Raw genomic sequence first — 24636 nt, 5'->3', positions numbered from 1 at the left:
GTCCCCTGGTAAAGGATCTATTCACAGTTTGATATTTCCATGCATCCCCCCCCCTTCCCTGCCAAAATGTATGCACACTGGGTCTTATTCTATTTTATGTCAATCAAGTGACACTATCAGCCAATGAATTGCCTTAAAGGTTGCACGAAATTGGCATTATCAATAAGAACTTGACCTTTAGCCCCCGGGTGAGGATAGGAGCGGATCCAAAGGCCCTAGAGGGTCAAACACTCATAAACAGTGTGACCCCTTACCAGGGATTGGGCCATGATGGCATCACAAAATGGCCAGCAAACAATGATCTTTTTTGCAGTTCGCCAAGCAGAATCTATCGCTCCGTAATGGGCAGCGTATTATAACCTCATTGATCTAATGTCTCATTAACCATTGAGCCCCTGGTGCCTTTGCTGTTGTGTCCATTCTCTCGCCTCAGTTAGCTGCATGGGATTTATTGTCACATGGTGGTTGGAAGCTTGTCTGGAATTCTGATGGTGTTAGATGGTTCCGTATACTATACAAAGGAAATAGGAAATAATTGTTAAAAATGCGAATTACCCTGGAGCGGGGGTACTGTGGGTGAGGGAAGTTGCTACCTTGAGGAATGCTATCCCAAGCCATCGGAATATGTTTAGACATTTTTAAAGAGAATGTTGAAGAACGTCTGATTTTGCCTTTTAACTTGTTTTGGGGGAGGAAGAAGCAATGGATACCTGAATGGCATCTTTTAAAGGGTTACTCCGACAAAAACCAGTGCCTTCATTAAACCCTGTTCCTTGGCAGAGTAACTTTAGCTGGCAAGGTCCCCCCCCCACCCCCAAAGCTGTAATCCCAAGCTGAGGCCAAGTTCTCCCTGCTGCCCCCTTTAAGAGTTGAGTGGAGTACTTGGGCGGCATTGAAGAGGAAGCTGTGCCACCATTGGTCGAACTCTTGGCATCGTGACATCATCCTATACATTCTGACTCGGGTGCCCAATACGTGCAGATTTAACTGAAATTCTACAGTCTCCAAGCACCAAGACTACTTTAAAACCCTGACATGGTCATGTTGTTTGGACTAACTTTTTTAACTAATGGCATGCTTGAATCGGGATTCTCAAACCCTTAAAATGAAGTCTTCTGCCCAGTATCAATAATCAAAGTTCCTTATCAATAGTACGATTACCAAATGAATAAAGAGACTCCACACCTTGGCCTATAATGACTACTCTTACCGCAAATGTTCGAGAACGTGGATCATGGTAAAATCGGTTCAATAAATGTCTGCAGTTCTAGGTGACCTAGACGGCTGCCCCGGGCACTGATCAGCTGTGGGCAGTTCATTGAGACTGTAAATAATGTTTTCTAGGATCATGCCAGGCGGTTAATGTAATCCACAGTATGCGACGCGTGTACGTATGTAGTCCATAGTTTGCGTATTCCTTTCCCTCTCGTGTTCTTTATTATAAATTAATTAATAAATAAAATAATAAAATTAGCCAAACATGTACTTGATGCGTGGGATGCACAGCATCTAGCACATTCTTAGAACAAAACACCAGTTGGTGCATGACATGCTGTTCAGGGAAACCTAAATGTCTGTATAAAAATCCAATCATTTAATGCTTAAGAAAGATACAATTTAGTTTCCTCTAAATCCCACTGAATTCTGTAAAGAACACATCTTTAAATACTGCGATACTGTCCTATGTGACGGTGTACCCCTTGGGGTACCCACGCCTCGGCTTAAAGAACTCTGCCATTATCTACGTGATTGATTGCGTAGCACAATTCAATGCAGTTTTATTTTATTTACAAGAAGCAAACATTTGTGGAACACGAAGGACTTTTTTTAAATTTTCTTCAACAAACAAATGAAACGTAGGAATTTACAGTATAGAAAATGTATCATAACCGAACTTAAAAATAATTCCATAAAGTGAAAACACAAGGTACAATATACCAATATCTTTCTCCTCTATAACCCGGTGATGTTCAGATATATCAATCTTTATGCTTTTTATGTTTAAGCATCTAATGGGCGTTCAAAGGAGATGCAAAAATGTAGGATGGGATGTAATTGGAAGCACACCCCCTGCACACCTCTTTAAAGATATACCATTGAAATGAGGAGGCAGTTAATACTAGGCTGGCAAAGCATCATGGGAGTTGTAGTTTTAGAACATTTGGGTATATACTATTTGAGACACCTAAATCAAAAACAGGAGAGAGACAGAGGATCAGAGTGATGTATGGGTAAAGCTGGGCAGTCAAGCAAATCATGATATATATATTTATTTTTATATTCTTCAAAAATATCTAGAAAGAGAAGAAAAACAATCTGATCGAGCTCTCTGTCCCTTTAACAGCCCAGCACAGTCAGTGATTTCTAAATTTCCAAGCTGGGAGGGATTTGGGTCTGTTGGACTGACCTACATACTTGGTAGCAGAATAATTCTGCATTGGATCAGTTATTATTATTCTTTGTATCAGTCTCCCTGGGCATCCTGTGTACTTTGTATCCTGGAGCAAGTTTATCTGTCATTTGATTTCATTGTTCTTTCAGTCATTTCAATTCATTCTACAAAGCAGTGTCTGGTTTAACCTTTCATGTGCCAGAGGGGCTACCCACAGAGAGCAGCATCAGCACCTGTGCTCCATCCAAGGATCTGCTGCTGGCAATCTGCTGCCTCCATTAAGAAATCTGCAAGGGGGGCTGTCCAACACAGGCCCTCATTGTCCAATGAGCAGATGCCAGCCTCTCCAATGGCTTCTGTCTTTGGCCAGTTACTATAGGAACCAGCATGTGTCCCCTCCCCGTTGGAATGTGATTATCCTTGACATGTGAAGATCTGGGGACAGACTGGAGTGTTAGTCACTGGCTGAGCTCTGGGAGCCTGTAATCAGCTGCTCTCATGGAATCCTGATAATGGATACTGTCTATCAGAGAATGCTGGCCAGGGAACCTGTCTGCCTTAAATAAGGTTAGTCTCCAAGTCCTGGTTAGAATCATTGGTTTTATTTATTATTTTGGGGAAAGGGGGGGGGGGGGGCGGGGGGATAGTTAACCCTTTGCATGCTGCTCAGATTTCCCATAAAGGAGGGATGTGTATAAAATATAATGTAGGGTATTCTTGATTTACATGCAGATATTTTAGGGGTTAATTCACCAAATTAGGGCGAATGTAAGTGAGAATCTCAGTTTGAGGCCAAAATAGATAAGATGAGTTTGTTTTATATTACTCCAGCACTCCAAGGGTTAAAAATTGAGCATTATAGCTTCCAATGCAGATAAAGAACTGAAAATCAAATGCAGATATCTAGTAAAATAGTGATACATTGTGTGTTTAACCCATTAAGGACCAAACTTCTGGAATAAAAGGGAATTATGACATGTCACACATGTCATGTGTCCTTAAGGGGTTAATGGTTGTTACCCTTTTCACACAATTTATTTGCTCATTTTTGTTTAAATTTCTGATTGATTACACTGTACTAAAAACTGAGTAATGATTATACTATTCCAGCACTGATAGAGTTAATCAGCCTTCCAGTAAAGGGATCTGCTGAACAGCTGTCTGTCAAACCCCTCTCCCCCCCCCCCCCCCCCCCCCCCCCCCCCACTACCTTCCAGCTGGGTTACAATCTTTATTGGGAATCACTGCTTTACCCTGAAGAAGCCTATTTTACACCGTCTTGTCAGCTGTGACAATTTCCATTTATTGATAATGTCCCAGTGACTTGCTGGATGTCCCCATTCAGTAATAGTGTTGCCAAACACCCCCATCTGGATACATTTTACTGCAGTGCTGTCCTGTGAGATGCAGTCCTGAAGCTCTCAATTTAAAGGCCCACTCACCCCACCTCAGATTGTTTGTGTCTCACTGCTCAGTAACTGTTTTCTATTAAGTACATATTGCAGTCAGTATTGTTTTGTGCCCAGCAGCATTATATTGGGGTAACCCCCCTCTTATAGGGAGCCCCACTCCCTCCCTCCAATCTGCCCCTCCTCAGTCCACTCCACTCTCTCTGGCCTCTAATTGTTTTGTTCCTGGTCACAGTGTGGGATGAAGGGGGAGAATTTTCAGTAATGAATGCATGGCTTACATTCCAAATCCCAGTTCACATTAAGTGAGTAACCAGTTAAATGGCTGGACTCATACAGGCAGCAATCTCAGGGTTTCACTGACCATTCTGAGACAATGTCATATTACAGTGTGAGAAAGCAGTATTATTAACCTCTACTCATAGCACTGTGTCTGCATAGGGGGGTATGATTCATCAGACATTTTCCCACAAACTGAGCCTTGAACTTTCTTTTTGTTTTGTCTTTGGGATTTGATTTGTCTTTGTTTTAGTATGTTGTTGTTTTTTGTTATTAGTCTGTGATTTGCGTAACATGTTACATTTGTATCTGTCTTGCTGTGTTAGTTTGCTTTTAACACAGAAATAGTTTGCCTTGTGGATGTACTGTAGCTATTGCCCAACATCATGTGATATTTTTAAGGATGTGATACTGCGGTTGTGAGTCTGTGTTCTATTAAATCCCTTGTGTTTCAGCATTTTACAGCTTTGTATAGAGATAATTCACTTGGCTTGCTATGTTGTGTGTAGAACAAGAACTCTTATTGTGTGAACGGTTTAATAAGTAAAACAAAATCTATTCTATATTCTGAAATCTCCCTCCTTTGCTACAAGCATCTGCAGGTATTTGAAATAAACTGAAATTTCTCTTTATAACATTGTTTTCATTCCCTGCCTATCTCCCATACCTCTGCCCAGTAACAGGGTATGTCATCTGTAGTTCAGCTCTGCTGAGTAGTTTCATTCATGAAAAAAACATTAAGGAACTACTCTGGGCAGATGTTGCAGCTCAGCTCAGTACTGATTTCCAGAGTAGCTTCATTGCTCACTTTTCATGAATGAAGCTACTCTCATAGACCGCTATGCATACTCCACAGAATACCTTGTACATTGATTGGTGGGGTTATTGTGTGTGCACGCATGGCATGGGATGGTTATGGCTGCAGTTATAATGAATTTATTGGAATGAGAGGGAGACCGTGGCAGGGGAGTACTTGACCTCACAACCTGAGCAAGAAGTGTAGGTTGTTATGGTAGTTAAAGGAACGCACGCCAGATGAGGATTCTGCAAAATGTTAAAAAATAAAATAAATGCAAGCCGTCTGTTCTAATTGGCTAGATCTATCTTTGCATCGTTCCTTTACCCTCAAACAGCTATAGACTAAATGAAAACATCTGTACATTTCTGCTTCTTTGTTTAATATGTAGGAAACATTGGGCGCACATACAGAATATAATTTAGGAAACATTGTGTGGGTTTAGAGAATGTTCTGATTGAATGCAACATCACAGGGAGTACACTAAGGGGGTTATTGACTAAACAGCAATCTTTTAATCCTGATCGGTCCTCGCACTTTAAAAGGACTGTGAAAGGAACTGGTGAGTTAGTCGCTGAAGGTATAGAAAGGGTTTATAGAAAGGATTGTAAGTGTCCAGTGTGAGTGAGGAGTGTCTGCCCTACGTGAGTGCTTATATGAAAAGGAAAATGGGAGGGGGGGGGGAGGAGAATAATTATTTTGATCATTGTGGACACACGACCGATTTATGAGGTTGTCAGAGTTCACACAGTTGGACAAATTACTCTGAGAAATGGAAATCGGTAAATAAACTGGTCACTTGCCGGCCTAGGAAACTCAAAGGGACATTCTAGACACGATAACGACTTTAGCTTAATGAAGTAGTTTTGGTGTATAGATCATTCCCCTTTACAATTTAAAGTTTTTGTGATTCACGAGTTAAATGACCTTTGTTTCAGTTTCTGCAGCCCTAGCTACACTTCCCCCAGCTGACACAAGAAAAAAGAAACGTGCAAGAAACAAAATGGACATACTTGAAAACGAGAGAAATCTCAATGTATCTTTCCTGGTAAAATATTTTATCAATAAATAAATTTTTCAATCCGATCTAGCAGCACAGTGTTGGAAGTTCAGCATTACTTTAGAAGTTTATATCGTCTGCACTCTTAATGGAACTTTAATCACACACAGGAGGTTGCTGCAATCTCTAACAGTCAATGGACAGAGCAATAAGGCAAGTTAAAACATTCAAACTCTCTCTTCAGGAAGTGTTTAGGAAAAATGTGTGAGTCACATGCAAGGAGGTGTGGCTAGAGCTGCATTAACATAGTGATTTATCACCTATATGGGGGAGAATTGAGCAGTCAGACTGCAGGGGCATGATCTATACACCAGAACTGCTTCATTAAGATAAGTTGTTTTGGTACTTACAGTGTTCCTTTAAGTTCCCCGGGCAGGTAAGTGACCAGTGAATTTACTGGTTTCAAGTTCTCAAAGGGATCCCTTGGCCCACAATTCCATTTAAATGCTTAACAAGATCAAGTTTTCTCGTGGTTTATATTATTAAAAATGTTTTCTGTACATTCAGTATCGTGCAGATTCCTAATAAATTTCTAACGGTGGATTCACTTCTCCCCGTTTTTAATGTGTGTATATGTATATATATATTTTTTTTTTGACTGTCGCATTGATACTGTATACGTTTGTCACTAAATCCAGGAAAGGCTTGTTATCCGCTGGCCATACAGAAGGTATTGTAAACCCACAATCGACAGAAGTGCCTTTGTTGAAATGCAGCGATATATCCCTAATGTTTTTAGACAGGTCAAGTCTGTGGGTTGTTTTCTAACCTACTTAGACCTCACTCCAATATAAAATGCCGGGTACCAAGAGCTCTTTATGACTCAGACAAAGTAATTAAAATCCGCAGTTTTTTTCAGGTTTTTTTTTTCTCTCTCTCCTTCATTCTTTGGCCATTTAGGTGATAATATAATTTTTTAAATTATAACGTTATGAATTTAGACTATTTGTATTACAGTTAGCATTTTTAAAGCTCTTATATAATGGTTTAATTTTGAAGCATTTTTTTAAAATGTAATTTGTTTTGTAGATTTTTTTTCCCCCTCTGTTTTGAGAATAAGCTTCTTCATTAACCAAAGTCTACGCACCTGACTGTTTAAAAATAAATTCTTTATCCAAAAATTTAAATTTTTATTACGTATAATTAACCATTGCACACACAAAAAAGCCTTTTTTATATATTTGCTAACTATTCCCGCAGGCCCTTAAAACTTACCTTCCAATAGCTGCAGAACGGGTCTCTTATTTTGATTATGAATTATGAAGATCCCCCACCCCTTTTTGCCCAGCGCATCCTCATTTGTCCTGGGCAGCAGCCAATCTTGTACAGTATCACGAAGGACAAATCTACAGTCTGCAGCTTCTCATAGAAATGGGTGGATTTATTGAGATTTAGGGGTTTGTATAAAACGTAGTCATACTCTAGGGCTGGATTATTTGCAGTGCCATAAAATCTGGATTAAAATTCTTATCAAGCACAGCCATGGATGAGGTTGATTGGCATTATATTCCACGTCAGCTGTTCAGCAAATAACTATCTCACTATGATTTCATTTTAGAAGTGTATTTTAAGAGTACTCCAAACATATAAACCAATTCAGCTTGCTGCAGTACTAAATGTGTGAAGAGGGCACCTTCTTTTTTTCGTTTTACCTTTTTATAAAAGTACAACTTCAATAGAAATTGGCGCATTTATAAATTAACCTGGTTACACCTCCCTGGCTGTCAATCAGACAACAGGTCCTGTTACTTCCTGGTTTGTTTCAACTCAAGAGGCAGCAATTGCCCAGAAAACTTGTCTTGCCAAAGACTTTTCATTGAGCTGCATTGGGAAGTCTGTGTTAGGACAGCCACAGAAAATCTGGGTGGAGTTAGGAGAGGGTTTTGCAGTAGCTGCAGATACCATATCTGCAGCTATTGGTGCCAAGATTTTATATTATTATTTTATTTATATAGCACCAGCAAATTCCGTAGCGCTGTATATCCCCTCACATTCATTTTACAAGAACGTTTTTTATGGATATAACCATTAAATTGATTTGGGAATATATATATATATATATATATTTTCAGAAGTGTTCATTAAGTCCCCCCAGCTTCAGTAGAATCTCACTGAGCATGATAGGAGTTGTAATCCAGAAGCAGTAGTTCACTTCTTGAATTAAAGTTTATGAGAAATCAATTCCTGATAGAGTGGCTTGTGTTCTTTGGTTTTTGTTTTGTTTTGTTTTGTTTTGTTTTCTGACCTCTGCTGGTTAAATAGTCTGAGACTGAGACACTATTGGAGTATTAGTAAAGTAAGAATTGTCAGGAATTTAGGGGAATTGTTTATGCCCAAAATAACCAGAATGGAAACGTTCTCCCAGTCAGCTATGCTTTTTTCTACATTAACCTTAAATTATAAACTTTTGACACACTGTTAGTGAATAATGCTGTGTTTGTGATACACCCAGTAATGGGCAGCCTATCTGAGTGAGCTGGGTTACTGATAAAGAGACCGCTGTTCCACCAGAGGGCGACCTTCAGCTGACACTTTATATCGAAGAACTTCAGGTGCAAACCTACCTCTGCAGTTAGCAGAAAGAAACCCTCACCCAGGTAGGGCTGTTTGTAACGTAATGTTTAATCAAACCGTCACTCTTCGACTCACAGCTTTAAGATACAAGAAGCAATCAATCTGTGTTCCTCTGTCAATCAGAGCTTCCATGGAATTATTCCGCTCTGTCAGTCGGTTTAATTAATCCCATGCAGAGTTGAGGCGAGGGTGCCTGTTTTACAGTTTTTCTTCTTAAAACTGATGATGGAGCATGTTTCTGTCTAAAATTAGAAGTTGCTGTAGATGTTTTAGGAAGTGAATTTCTTTATTCAGTTGGTTGTGTGTTAAGGAGACGGCTGGACGTCAGAGATTACTGTATGGAATTCTCTGTAACGCTGGGTGTTTTCTGTGTGTCCTGATTCTCCGCCGTGAATACGTAAAGGGAATCTCAAATCATTTAAGGTATTGTTATGGGATATAATGTCTGGTTCTGGATTTGGATTGAGGGGGGTAACTGAACAGGCAGAATCCTAGAGTAACGGGGGCAAATTCTGTGCTTAATTAGTAGATTCTCAGGGTAAGAACATGAAGGGGCAGATGTATTAATTCACCGTAACACCGTCTTGGGGCGATGGATCTTAAACTTGGGGTGAATGGGCATAATCTCCGGATGGTTGGGTAATGCACAGATTATGTAGAATAAGAAGTTATCTAGTATAAACTGAGATGCATACTATCTGGATTTTCCATTTAACCTTCCATCTAAATGATTAAGTACTTCCTTAAAAATCCAGCGTGGGGCGCTATGCTGCCTAGCTCATTAATGGGGTAAAATATTACTACCCTATATTCTGGCCCTATCCCTAAAGCCATGAGTTTGCTGGAACCTTTGCCGCAATCTTGCATTCTGTAACACATCACACTTTGTAGCATCTTACGGTGGACTCTGATTGCTCAAACGATCGATTTACGCATAGGCCTCATGATTGACTTCTCCTATAAATGTGCATTATTAACCAGTCTGCCTTTAATTCAAGAAAAGGAAGGGCGTGAAAAGTAATGTTGGAGAAATCGCTGCTGCTGATAACCAAAGTTTTCACAGGCACAGACTTAGTCAAATATTAAACCAAAGCTGTTTAGAGGTCATGTGAAGGGGGGGGACTGAATTATTAATGCCAGTGTTAAGTACATTGAATACCATAACAGCTGAGAGGCGGAAAATACTGCTTCAAAATAACATGGGAATAGAAAATATTCAGAAGCTGTGATTTTGGTCACATTTGAAAACTTTAAACACATTAGTTACAGAAGTTTTTAGCAAAAACATATATTGTAGTTTTAATTATTTTTTTTTTTTTTTAAATGTTTTTCACTTTTTGGGGGAGAGGCTGGTGAAACGTTGGCTAAATATATTTAATACATTGTAATATTTGATCTAACAGAGTGATCGCTGTGGATCACAGACAGGAGATGTATTCTAAACCCTTTATGGATCATGGAAATATTAATTATCTGAAAACTGTTCTATATAAAGTTGTGATTTAAAGGGGTGCGTTCACTTCCCAGAATTTTTAATATTAGGTTTACATGTTCTCTATAGTTGGCAAATGTATGTTTATGAAGCCTGAGAGTGCCACTAAAGGCACCAAAACCACTTCATCTCTATGAAGTGGTTGTGGTGCTGTGGCGTATTTGTTTTATCCCTACAATATTGCTGTTTAGTAGATTTGACATTGCTGGGTGAATACACCTCTAATGATTGTCTATCTTCCACTAGAGGATCTTCGGCTGTAAGAATAGAGTCAAACTCTGCTCTCACGGCTAACCTTTAATAAGAGTGCAGGCTTTGCTGCGCATGCGATTGTCTCCACTCCTCCTCTGTGAGCAACATTGTATACAACATTTAGGTGATCCAGCGTCATGTCGTGGGAGGCAAATCAAGCGGACTCTGATCTCAGCGCTGGAAAAATATAATTTTATTTTACCAAAAAAACTTTTTTTTTCTTTTCAATTTTTATTTAGATTTATGGGGAGCCCTCAACATAAATAAAGATGAGAACACTGTATTGTTAGAAAGTTTGTATTCCCAACCCTATAATGTTCCTTTTAATGAAGAAATCCACACTGATGGATGCATGGCTATCATGGAAGAGCGTGCCGCTATCTTGGATCCCACTCAGTCATTGTTCTATATCAGGCATAGGCAACCTTTGGCACTCCAGATGTTTTGGACCACACCACCCATGATGCTTTGCCAGCATTATGGGTGTAAGAGCATTATGGGGGATGTAGTCCACAACATCTGGAGTGCCGAAGGTTGCCTATCCCTGTTCTATATGTTGCCTTTTTTGCCTCTCTGTGTTAGTGAAAGGAGGGGGGGGGTGGAAGCATTTTTTTTCAAATACATACAAGCAATGGAGGGGACTCTGACTGATAAGGAAAAGCTTATAACATCTGGTGCCGCCAACAGACCTAAAATATCCACAGAAATGAGATTAGGCAGCCCGCCGCTACAGAGTTCGAGGCTGCCAAAGTCATGTGTGCCAGGGCGGGGGTGTAACTAGCCCCCAGCACACAAGTGCAAATATCGCTGGGTGTACAGCATTTCAGAGCATAATGATGCACATCCAGACTCCCTCCACCATGACCACTTCAAATCACTGAATTGTTCACGGTGGTTGGAGTAACCCTATAAACTAGAGACCATGTTTCCTCCTCGTTTGCATGGTCAGGGCTGACTGTGTCTGGACTGAACAGAGTTTCTGTGTACTTTGCTAAATCGCTTATTTAGTTTATCACAAGGGGGGGATTCCAGAGAAATCATTGTTCTTCTTTAAGTGTTATAAAACGTTTTCTTAGCCGATCAGGAGACTGTAACCTGTAAACAGGCAGTCTTTGTGTTGTACTTTGAGAATTAGGGATTTGCCTAATTTATTTTCAATACATGTGGGAAAGCACTCTTTATTGTGGCTATCATAGGTGCCAGGTTAAACCTGTTAATTTGTGTAAAAATTAGAGAATATTCCCCTATTCTAGATATTATACCAGCCAGTAAATTGTCTGAGAATAGACGTGAAAGGAGCTGTTGGAGACCTGACCACTTGTTTTTCCCAAAAAGTAATTTAATTCAGAATGCTGGGCCAGTGGGCCCGGTTTTGCTTCAGGATTCACATCTAAAACTGTTTGGGTTCTGAACCCATTAATGTAAAATATATATTTTAACAATTTAGTAGGTCTACCCACAAATGAAACCTGCATGTTTTATTTTTATTTTTTTTGTTGTTGTTTTTTTTGTGGCAGTATATGAAAAATTAGTTTGCAGTAGCTGCAGATCTGGTATCTGCAGCTATTGCAACTCCTCCCCTTCTTCCCCTAAATAAATCTGGCACAAATTGACCAATCAGAGACGACTCATTGAGAAGCCTTTGCGGTATAGCCACGCGGCATTCTGGCTTATTGCGAAGTATTACCAGGCACGCTCTTGCCAAGTACACCTGCCGAAGCTGAACTGCTTTATGTATTTACATTTTTTATTTGACTGAACATTCCACTGCAGTGCAGTCATTATGGTGCCTAGATTGCCCTATAAGTCCACCAATGTTTTAGAACGGTGGGACAGCTTACCTGAGGTCCAGACCAGTTGGCGCTCTCATCCAGTGAGCTTGGTTCAAGAGAGCGAACAGAAGCTCCTGTTAGGAGCTCTGACTTCCACCTGCAGAGACGCAGGGAGCAGCACCCGGGGGACACCAGGTAGGAAGCCAAATTGTTCTAAAACAGATTCCTTACAATAGGGGAACGCTAGAGCACTCATGATACCATAACCACTACAGCATGCTTTTTTTCGACTATGGTGTTTGGCGTGTTCCTTTAAAGAAAATTCAACCTCAACACGTTTTTAGTTGTTGTCACTTTTGGGGAAATTAAACGGAGGAGATTAATTTCACTACTGATCTAGAATATTATATGGAGAAACCTTCCTTTAAAATCTAAATATGGGTAGAGATATGGTCTTGTAAAAGCATTTTGCGTCCTTAGACGCTATACTCCTGTTTTTGAGCCGTTTGACAAAAAAAAGGCTGGGTCGCTCCAAGGAACTTGACATGTGTATTATATATCTGTATTTGAATGGCCATGATTGGCTGTGTGTAGTGAGAGTTAGCATGTGCACTCTGATATTTCAGCACAGCATACGAGTTTTCTGTGAACATTCTGTTATTATTAATGTGTTCCTTAGAGTGTAAGCTCAGTTGAGCAGTGCCCTCTTCACCTACTCTTCCCGTATGCCGAGTGTTTTGTTAAAATTTAAGGTTTGTCTTATTTACCTATTGTACAGTGCTTTTGTTGATGTTGGCGCTATATAAATAATTGTAATTCTGCTAGCTTTAAAGAGGCATACAAAAAATTACTCCTCTTCCAATAAATATGAGGCAATAAATTATGTTCATTGCTTTGTTTGGTCAAATTCATGTTTACGCAGTTATACAGCAGTATATGGAAATTGTTACCAACAATAATCAGTCTGTTCTCAGAATACAATCTGTGAAAATACAATCTCATACATTTTTAGAAAATCCACAGAATGCGGCTGTTAAAGGGACACTACAGCGTTCTGTATGATTACTCTAGCATGTAAGCTCATCGAGCAGGGCCCTCAACCCCCTCTGTTCCTGTACGTCCAGTTGTCTGATCTCAATTATGTGTCTGTTAGTCCACCCATTGTACAGCGCTACGGAATTTGTTGGCGCTATATAAATAATAAAATAATAATAATAATTACAGGATAGTGTAGTGGTTATGGTGCAAGTTGTCTTCGGATGCAATCCCTCCTGTAATCATTAAGCTGGACATTCTTGGCACCCAAAGCATGACCGCTCTGCTTGGTACGTGGCAATGAGGAAGTGACGTTTCTCTAGCCTTTGTCAATCTAGTGTCGCCAAGGGATTCAGATTCCATTGTAATTCAGAATAAGGTTTACAGGCCTATGATACTAACCAAAGCATTCCAGCAGGAACCAAACCCAAAAACCCGGTGACAGCCTCTTGTTACAGTGAAAACCTGATCTATAATTCTGGCTGTATTAGGAGAATCTGTTATCTCGTGCATTCCAGCGTAGATAGAATGTTTACATTGCCGCGCGGTGTCCTGTAAATCGCAGTAACCAGATTCCATTACAAGCAGGAATGGATATTTCATTTCAATATAAACAATTGTATAGCCTGTAAAACTAAAGATTGCTATCGTCTTATCACAAAACCACTTTTCAGCTTTCCCATGACTGAGGTTTTTTTTTTGTTTTGTTTTTTTAACACTATATAAGTCCCTACTTCCCCAGCTCTTAGTAATAGAAATAAACGTTTTTTTATTTTCTGAGTACTGTAGCATGCCTATGGGTTTATCAAGATGTGGCCCAATTCCAAACCCCTAAACCGGACTCCATTTAGGAGTGATCAGGCCCTATTTTGGCTATTATATCTAGTCTATCTGTCCCCCTTTCCTACACTAATGACCTTTATACAGAGCTTTGTATCTTTGTATGTGTCTGAGTGTATAACAGAGCTTCGTCAATAAACCTTCCAGTAATAGAGCTCTAACAGTGCACCCGCTATGTGCAATGTGACTGAATGCCGCTTTAGAAGCATGAATGTATTCTAGGCATCGTTTTAGCCAAATTTATAGATTGAAATTGGTTTAGGTTTTTATTATTTCGACCCATTTTGTTTTATTTTTATTTAACGTTTTGATTTACATAGTTTGCTTTTTTTTTGTTTAGTTTTTCTTGCTGTACCATATATTTCCACTGGGGGCATCTGATCTGCAAACTCATTTCAATGGCTAGGCTTATTAAAGGGTCAGTCTAAGCACCATAACAACTTTGCATCATTGCTAACTTGATGTTGCCTGGAGTACTCTGCTCCCAATCTCAGCTCTGAGAGTGGCTTATAACTGCTGAAATTCACACCACTATAATACACCCCGAGAGAGCGGTCGATTTGGCACTCAGAACTCTGTTCTGGTTTGCCTGCGAGAGAATTGACTTTGAGGTGTCTGTCTGTTACTGCTGGACAATCACTGGTTAATTAAGCTGTGATCTGGGCTGTTTTTGGCTGGGGTCTGTAGGGCTCCACTCCTTGCAACCTCTACTTCAGCCTGAGAACCGGAAGCGCCTGTTAGCCTGCCTGAGCTAATTGACTGATCGCAGTCTGACAACGGGTTTAGCTCTGCACCTCCAGACTTGGCTCAGACAAGGCCCAGAAGCTCCTGCTTATGTAGTTGAGACAGGGAGCTGCAACTGGCAGTCCCCAGGTAAGAGGTCAAGCCACAATAAACCTGTTTGGCGGCTGCCTCTGAGTGGGTGCAGGGCCTTCCTAGCACCATAACCACTACAGAAAGCTGGATATGGTTTTTCAAAGTGTTCTTTTATGATGCCTGCTTTTGTCCCATGTCACTATAGTAAAGATTTTTTTCTTTTTTGTCAGCTGAAGTCTGGACCTGAACATACACACATTCACACATCGCCATGTGATTCAATGAGCAAAATATGCCTTGAATATCCCATGCTGCATCGTTAGAAAATATCCTGCATGGATTGACTGGCCCTGTGCGTGCAGCGTCTCTAAAATCAAGGCAGACTGTGACGTGCATACTCTGTCTGCCAAGGATTAGTGGGAGTTATTCTACATGGCAGCATCTGCTATTTGCAGCTGCCTTCATTAATTCAGTCTCTGTCTTGGAACTGACCTGCTGGGAGAGGGGCTGGAGGGATCGACACCGTGCCATTCTCTCTCTCCAGCTCCTCTCCAGGGATATTACTTCGGGGAGAAGGGCTGAATGAAGGACTGCAGCTGCAAATAGCTGTATCTGTGCAAATCCCAGTGCAGCCATGAGCTTACAGAAACACTGCCAGTCATTGAATAAAATATATTATTTTATCATATCATGGATACGTAACCGTGAAACCTGCATTATTATAAAATGTCATTCCACACCCCCCCAACATGTCAAACGGACAGAGGGCACTTTCATTTTAGGGGGCTGAGTGGAGGTGTGGGGGCTGTCCTAAAAAATCTAATTTTGTTCTTGTAATTCTTTATTTTTGTTGTGCAGATATTAAGGTACAAGTTTTTAAAGAGACTATATCAGAAGCATGGGTAACAATAAGGATAAATTGCATGTCACAATTACTGCACTTTTTGTTAAGGTAAAAGAAAGACAAACATGTGGAATAGTGTGGCATGTGGAGCGATCAAAATAAAGTAAAGTAAAACAATGGAAACATGCCACAGCTAGGAAGGACCCAGGGCCCACTGAGTTCATCCAGCCCCCGTCACCAGTAAGACAGTCCCAGTACGAAACTTAGGCCTGCTTGCACACCACCACCAAGGCCATGTCAAACTGCCACTCAGCTTGATGCCGCAGCAGGGTAGGTTGTGAATAATCAGCAGTGCCGCAGAATCGGAGTAGCCAGTTGTGAGTAGAGAGGGAGCAGTTTGCGCCCTGGGCGGTCCACCCTAGACAGCGATGGAACTCTGCTTTGAGGTCTCATGTGCTCTCAGCTGTTGGGCCTCGGTGTCGATTGATAGTGCCCCGGACCGGGTTTCAGGAGCTTCGTCGAGCTCAAGTAGTAGTGCCGGGATTTGCTCACAGAGGGCATCGAGCCCCGTGGGAGATTGCCTTCTCCATGGATTGCTCGGACTGCAAAATAGGCTCCATTTTAGAAGGGAAGTAATTCCTCCGTCCCATCAGCTGACCATTAGGTTCCAGGGTGGACCGGGAAGACGCCCACCGGTCCAAAGTGGGGGAAGCAAGGCCGGTACCACGTGGCACATAGGGTCTGGTCAATTTCATACAGGATAGCGGATCAGCAGCTACCCATCCCACTCACTGCCTGAGTAGGCCTCAGTCACGGAGATGTTCCCCCTGGGGGGCCAAAACACGAATCTCGGACCTCGCTCCGTAACCAGCATCTCTGAGGGTTATAAACTTCCGCTTCTCAGTGGTAGAGTTAACCTCTTGTATAAACCAAAAGGGCTTGCAGATTGAGGGAGCTGCTGTTCCATGTGACATGGCTGTCCGGCCCTGCCCCTCGTCCTGAGAAAGTGCATGTGACTTACTAATTGCATTTACACACCTAAAACGTAAATTTAGAAGAACAATGCATCTTATTTACACAAACTGATTTCTAAACACCGTTATTGGAGTTATGTTATACACTCGGATACATTACTGGGAGTATTATTACTGTGGAGCTCTGTTATACACTCAGACACATTACTGGGAGTATTATTGCTGTGGAGCTCTGTTATACACTCGGACGCATTACTGGGAGTATTATTACTGTGGAGCTCTGTTATACACTCGGACACATTACTGGGAGTATTATAGATGTGGATCTCTGTTATACACTCGGACACATTACTGGGAGTATTATTACTGTGGAGCTCTGTTATACACTCGGACACATTACTGGGAGTATTATTACTGTGGAGCTCTGTTATACACTCGGACACATTACTGGGAGTATTATTGCTGTGGAGCTCTGTTATACACTCAGACACATTACTGAGAGTATTATTACTGTGGAGCTCTGTTATACATTCAGACACATTACTGAGAGTATTATTGCTGTGGAGCTCTGTTATACACTCAGACACATTACTGGGAGTATTATTGCTGTGGAGCTCTGTTATACACCCAGACACATTACTGGGAGTATTATTGCTGTGGAGCTCTGTTATACACCCAGACACATTACTGGGAGTATTATTGCTGTGGAGCTCTGTTATACACCCAGACACATTACTGGGAGTATTATTGCCGTGGAGCTCTGTTGAGCTATGTCATCTTGGGGTTTGGGGATCATTCATAAACCACAAAACAGAACGTGGTGTATTGCCTGTAGTGTTTTTGGAAGGATCTGTCGTTAATTTTCTCACAGGAAGCGAGAATACTCAGATCCATTTGAGTGGTTAATTGCAGAACATACTCTTCTGCCTACATGGGACAGTCAGTAAAGGTTCTGTGTAAGGACCCAGTTATATGTTACGTGATTTTTCTCTTATTTTATTGTTTTTATTAAAAAAGATAAAGTTTATTTTTTTTGTACAAGTGATAAATGTCACCAATTTGTTGTGCTAGTTACTAATGTTAGAGTATTGCCAGCGTATTCTCATGGAGTAAGTAGAGACTGTGTCACATTGTGCCATAGGGAGGAGTCGTCTGTTTACAAACTATAACAAAACTGTCACAAAGAGCAAGATATACAGGCTTCAGTCCAGACCAAGCCTTCCCACAGGCAAACCTGCAGAGGTCACCCGGAGGATTAATCTTCATTTCCTTTTTTTAATTTCCTTTTTATTTTGGGATTTGTACAGACAGGCACTACTGAGATGCAGGCAAATTATGTAAGGGGTAAACCAGGTAAGTGCCTCGCTTTGTCCTTGGTTTGATGATTACATAAACCTTCAAACTTCCTAACTTTTACTTTTTTTATACTTTTAATACAAATGCAATGTTAACCTCCGAAATATCACCTAGTAAAAAGCTGACAAAAAAGAATTCTACAAATTTTAACCTGGACAACTTGTGTTTGTCGATCAGTAGGCATTGGAAATGTACCTGGATAGGTAAGCACATTGCTCGCCAACAGCCGGTTACTTACCTGGATTAAACAATTCTTGATATTGCTCTACACACGAATTCAATAACTGATTTTATAATCCCTTGCGATACCATTTTTCCTGTCCGTAGTTTTGGCAGTGTGGATTTTGTGGTATTTTACCAAGCGGAGTTGCGTCTGAGCTTTTGTGAATGTAGTTTACACGTTGAGTGTTACAGGAGAATTAATTGTGTTACCGGTCTGCTCTGGTTTAACCATTTCATTGTCTGTTACTCACGGAAAAACTGAGCACACAATAACATACCTGGTGTGCAGATAACAAAACAGAACGAAGGATGATAAAATGACAAACAGGTTTAAAAAAAGAGAGAAAAAAAAAAAAACCCTAAAATTTCAATTATTTTAATACTTCCTTTTTCCTTGTTTTGCTCATTTTAATAGTTTTTAAGATTTTTCTTTTCTAAAGGATCACTTTCTGTTTTTTTTTTTTTTTTTTTAAGAAGAATGTTTTAAAAAAAAATATTTGAAAATAAAATGCTGCTATATGAAGATTAGTATATATGATTGCCACTACAATGGCTTGTAGTGGTTATGGTGGTTAGACTATAACATTGATTACCAGCTCAGACAGCTGTTTACAGTATTTTATTTTTAGGGTGGTAATTATATTCCCTTGTTGCTTTATTTCAGTGTATTGAGAGAGCACCAATGTGAAAAATCTAAAACTGTTCATTTCACCTTTAAAGGACCATTTAGCGTTGTCAGTGCGCTACAGTAATCTGGCGCTATAATAAGCAACAATCTGCCTGGAGCGGATTGTAATGACCTCATTGGTTGGCGATATATCATGTTGCCTCCATCTAAACAAGATTTCGGCATGGTTTGTTCTAAAATCTTTCTACGCTTCATACTGCAGACTGAGCCAATCGCGTATATGTATATCACGTCTGTTGGCAATCTTAATGATGAGAAATCACTGTAATTTACAGGGTGTCTGTGTACCTGCATGAATAAGGGCACGGACAGAATTGGGCTGGGAGGTGAGTGGCCGGAAATAAGTGTAGCTTGTCGTAATGAGAAAACAGGGAAGTGAGCATATAGTGGCTATAGTATAGAGTACTTCCCTATATTGAGAAATAATACCCATTTAATGTCATGAAAGCTTCTGCCAGTGTAACTCCAGTAATGGCGAATAAATGTTTTTTATGTAATCTCTTTTACCAGTAACCCAAATAAAGTGCACTAGAATTAAAAATGCTCAAACAGAATCGGCCCCTTGTCCTGAGACAATGTTCTTATCTGCCCCATATTCCTGAGTCAAGGCCTTGTGAATCTGTCCCTTGTTCATGACATTTGGCCCTTTCCATTTGTGAATCTGCCCCTTGTTCCTGACACTAGGCCCTTTCCATTTGTGAATCTGCCCCTTGTTCCTGATACTAGGCCCTTTCCATTTGTGAATCTGCCCCTTTTTCCTGACACTAGGCCCTTTCCATTTGTGAATCTGCCCCTTGTTCATGACACTAGGCCCTTTCCATTTGTGAATCTGCCACTTGTTCCTGATACTAGGCCCTTTCCATTTGTGAATCTGCCCCTTGTTCATGACACTAGGCCCTTTCCATTTGTGAATCTGCCCCTTGTTCATGACACTAGGCCCTTTCCATTTGTGAATCTGCCACTTGTTCCTGATACTAGGCCCTTTCCATTTGTGAATCTGCCCCTTGTTCATGACACTAGGCCCTTTCCATTTGTGAATCTGCCCCTTGTTCATGACACTAGGCCCTTTCCATTTGTGAATCTGCCCATTGTTCCTGATACTAGGCCCTTTCCATTTGTGAATCTGCCCCTTGTTCCTGACACTAGGCCCTTTCCATTTGTGAATCTGCCCCTTGTTCCTGACACTAGGCCCTTTCCATTTGTGAATCTGCCCCTTGTTCCTGATACTAGGCCCTTTCCATTTGTGAATCTGCCCCTTTTTCCTGACACTAGGCCCTTTCCATTTGTGAATCTGCCCCTTGTTCATGACACTAGGCCCTTTCCATTTGTGAATCTGCCACTTGTTCCTGATACTAGGCCCTTTCCATTTGTGAATCTGCCCCTTGTTCATGACACTAGGCCCTTTCCATTTGTGAATCTGCCCCTTGTTCATGACACTAGGCCCTTTCCATTTGTGAATCTGCCCATTGTTCCTGATACTAGGCCCTTTCCATTTGTGAATCTGCCCCTTGTTCCTGACACTAGGCCCTTTCCATTTGTGAATCTGCCCCTTGTTCCTGACACTAGGCCCTTTCCATTTGTGAATCTGCCCCTTGTTCCTGACACTAGGCCCTTTCCATTTGTGAATCTGCTCCTTGTTCCTGATCTGAAGACCTGTTTCACTCTGCGGAACCTCCCCTTCACATTGAGAATTATTGATAATTTTCAAATTGAATGGAACTTTGGGTAAATGTAGCTTTCATTGTATTGAGAATACGAAAACAGTGTAAGCTCTGTGTGTGTATTCTGTACAGCTCTGCCCTATATTCTAACAAGGAAATGATCCAGTAAACCTCTTTCTCATTTTGTCACCTGATAGCCAGGGTTTGGCAATGAAAAGCAAATAACTTGGTTAAAGGGATACAGTCCTCTTTTAATGCAGTGTCTAATTTTCCGGAATCTCGGGGCAGCAAATAAAATGTTGATGATAACATTTCTCTTGGCTGCCCTAGTTAAGGAGCACTCCAAGCACCATAACAACTGCATTATGCTGATGTGGCTATAGTGTCAGGAGTGCTCTGGCGTTTTAGAACGGATTGATTGTTATTGGGGGTCCACCATGTGTCACCCTCCCAGTCGAGCGTCTCCTATCCTGGAGACAGCAAAAAAGGGGGAAAGCGGTATCAATAGTCAGACGGTTACTAGACGCTCTGCAGGGGTTATGGTGGTTGGAATGTTCCTGTAAAGAATTCTATATATGCTGCTTTTCACAGGTCACCAATGAGTGGAGGGGCATATTCTGCTCATGTGCAGTGTGTTTGGCTGAGAGGGAAGTGGTAAAATATTTGCGTTCTTCCTAAAAAAAAAAAATCTTTAACTTTATTTCTGTAGAAAAGAGGAAGATAGGTTTGTAATGTGTAATTTTCTAAATGAGCAATTAGCAGGTATTAGTAAGTGGCTTATTGTCCGCACCTCTGTCCTCCAATTGAAAATATAATTGATATCGCCGTTTTCTCTTTCTGACCTTGTACCACATAGCTCCTTTCAGTTGCTGCTCCCCCTCTTTGTCCCTTCGTAATTCCCACCTCAGTACCAGCTCCCCTCGACCTCCTTCTGATCATCTTCAATCCTTTTCCTGGTTATTTTGTGCTTTAACTGTCTGGTAGTGGCAGTATACAACCTTATAAAAGATGGGATTTTCTATCCCATTACGGTCCCTGTCTTGACATGCCCTCCCTTTACCCACTCTGTCAGGTTCCTTAGTGCCATCTAAGAGACGTTTTAGTGTTAAGGTGGCATGCATGCCAGCAGATTGACTTCACTGCTCTAGGCAAGGTTTCTTTATTCCTTCTTAATGTTTTACCTTTTTTTCTGTAATATAAAGTTGTTTTTTTTAAATTTGTGTGTGTGTGTGTATATATATATATGTGTATATATATATATATATATATATATATATATATATATATATATATATATATATATATAAATAAAAAATATACGGGGCTTTAGGATGTACGGTATCAGTGGCCAGCTAAATGATAGGAGATCCCCCGGTCACCAGGCCGCATGACCTGCTAGGCCTCATAGTCGTCCTCTGTGACTTTCGGTTTCCAGGCACAATTTGGTATCCTCTTGTTCACGTTTGGTACTGGGTAGTGTTCAAGTTAAATATAGCTGGGTTTGTTGCGTTTTTAAGCCGTTAATCTAGAAACTGTGCCCCGATGAGTCAGAGCTATTGCAAAGCACATCTTGCCATCTTGGCTGTCAGACCTCTGCCCCCCACCCCCGCCCCCACGACTTCTATTTTTTAATCTTTCTGGCCCTCTGTAATTTTATTTATATTGATTGGGGTCCATGTACTGAAATGCAACCTTTAAATGTTACTCGTCAATAAATAACTTAATCAGGAGATAGAAATGGTTCAAACAAGTCTCTTCTGATAATGTCGCCCCATGTAACAAGCACAGCTTAGTGAAAAGGGGCCTTGACAGGGCTAGGAGGTGGGCTTAGTAAGTGGGCTTGTTGTTTGTGATATTGTTAATGTTTACCGTTACGGGTCATTGCCTTTTGTCTTTCCCACAGGGCAAATGTTGTGTGGTATGTCGTGATTGGGGGGGGCGCAAGGAATTTAATTATGGTTATGATAACTTATTGAAGCTGTGGACATATTTGACCCATACACCATTATTGTCAGTGAGGATTTTTGTGGAGTTTATTTCCACCTGCCCACACGTGCATCATAGCAAATGTTACTATGATGCACACCTCAAGCCTTGAACGACCTCTTTGCGTTTTGGAATATTTTATTTGAATATATTTAAATGTTACGCCCTAGGTTGCATGCTGCTGTGAGCTGGATACCGAGTTGTAGAATTTAGACCAGAATGTCAGAGGATTTCTGTGAATTAATGGAGAAATGAAACGGAATAATAATAATAATTCTTGATATTTTTATAAATGTAATAGTTTACCCATGCGCAAGGGGAGTGTCAGTTGAAAAGTAAACATTCTATTTGTAACTACTCCGTAAAATGGATGGTATGTTTCTCTGGGCGCTCACCCCAGAAAAGAGGGCAAGAAAAGCTGACGGTTTTACCAGGAAGTTCACAGTGAGATTTTGCTTGATTTCCAGCAGTAATTATTACCCGTGGCACGCCACTATTATAGGTGCAGGTTTCCAGATGTTTGTCTTTTTTGAGAAAGATTGAAACTATCCCAGTCTCGCTTTTATCTTTTTTCAAACAGAAACATATCTTCAAAAACAGAATATTTATAGCTCAGAGAAACATTTCCCAGCCCCGCTGAGCAGGAAAGTATCTGATCTGTGAGTGACGAACAATAAACACAGGAGATTATTCCCAAAGTTAAACCAAGAAGGGCAAAGGAATTGCAAAGATCCGATTTGCAGAATTTTTTTAATTCAGCCAGATGTTTGTCTAAAAATTGCGACTTTCCACAGTTCTTGGTTTAGTGAATAAATCACAGATAGAGAGCTTTAAATAAGAATTGTGTGATACACTCGTCTATTCACCAAAGAGTCAATCCGTGTTATTTAAAAATGTAATTGTAAAATTTAATCCAAAATAGTGGATTTCAAACAGTTTTCCAACTCTGCTAAAATTAAAGCTTAAATAGACTCTGTCACCATGAGGGGTCTTGGCATATTTTGCAAAGACCTTTGAAGGTCCTTCTTGGTATGCGGCAGCTGAAGGGCAATGTACTTACCTGAAGCTGTTCTCCATGAGATGTACTTACCTGAAGCTGTTCTCCATGAGATGTACTTACCTGAAGCTGTTCTCCATGAGATGTACTTACCTGAAGCTGTTCTGCATGGGTGCCACCATCTTCTTTCTTTGGATCCTGGGGTTCCATCCGCTAGAAGATGCTCTGTTCCTGAACCCGTCAGGTCTTCTCCAGCAGAATGAGACCAATTGTTCCATAGAAGAAATTCGGTCTGGGCAGGACAGCTTGTTCTGACAGCTCACACATCTGACGCTCTCAGCCATTGATTGCAAGCCTGCTTTCCTGGACAAGGATGTGACACAGGTGTCTGGTGAGATCCAGGTAAGTTGTCAAACCATACTAAAACAATCTGACATCTTACCGTAAGACAGCGCCACGGCACTCCTGGAACCATAACCATTATAGCCTGTGATGTAGTTCTTACCGCTCCTGTAAAACATCACAGGTAAGCACAAAGGGTATTTTACTGGGTATAAGCAATTCTTGTTTTCAGTCACTTTGTCTGGTATTCTATAGAAGTGACACATGGTTTCTTTTAATTAGCTAGGTTCCTACTAAATATTCAGGTGTATTATGGTATATTGGCTCTGAAAGTAACAGCATGGAACCAGGGTACACAATATTTGCCAGTGGGCCAAGTTGGCAGCTTGCCACAAGGTGTGCCAATCCTGACTAAAGATGTGCACAGCATCCTTTAGATATTTTTTGGTATCCATTTTCAGTTTGCTACATGACGTTTTCTTCTTTATTTTGTTAATGTTAGGAGGGTGGGAAGGGTGATGTAAGGTCTTGTTACCAGCTATCTCCAAATCACGAGGTATGTGACAGAGACCTGCATTACAGGGAGGTGGTAGGGGACCCTGAGAGAGTTCTACTCTTAGAAATTACACATGCTGTTAGTACATCTCACCCTAAACCACAGCTGACACTAGAATCTGTCATATTTTATACATCACAGAGATCCAGTCTGAGACTCTTCATTTAAACATGATGCTGGCTGTCTACAAGAAAAATAATAATTTATGTCCTTTCAAAATTTCTGATAAAATGAAGATTTGAAGGATGATTTTAGCAATTTCAGTTTTACTCTTTATTGCTTCCCTTCTCGTA

The 24636-nt window shown here is 40.7% G+C and overlaps 1 protein-coding gene across 3 annotated transcripts in view; it reads left to right on the top strand.

Moving 5' to 3' along the window:
• FGD4 (FYVE, RhoGEF and PH domain containing 4) overlaps nucleotides 1–24636 on the top strand; it is a 154448-nt gene that overhangs the window by 52661 nt on the left and 77151 nt on the right. Inside the window, exon 1 of one of the 3 annotated variants that reach the window (XM_063446761.1) lies at nucleotides 17720–17888. The exons of the other annotated variants lie outside the window; for them this stretch is intronic. Within the exon in view, the coding sequence (XP_063302831.1) occupies nucleotides 17858–17888 (31 nt within the window). The 5' untranslated portion in view covers nucleotides 17720–17857. Of the gene's footprint in view, nucleotides 1–17719; nucleotides 17889–24636 lie in introns of those variants that run through there. 3 annotated transcript variants of the gene reach the window in all.

This window comes from Pelobates fuscus, chromosome 3 (assembly GCF_036172605.1).
Source record: "Pelobates fuscus isolate aPelFus1 chromosome 3, aPelFus1.pri, whole genome shotgun sequence".
In the NCBI taxonomy this organism is placed as follows: Eukaryota; Metazoa; Chordata; class Amphibia; order Anura; family Pelobatidae; genus Pelobates; species Pelobates fuscus.
This window is presented reverse-complemented; position numbering and strand designations above follow the sequence as displayed.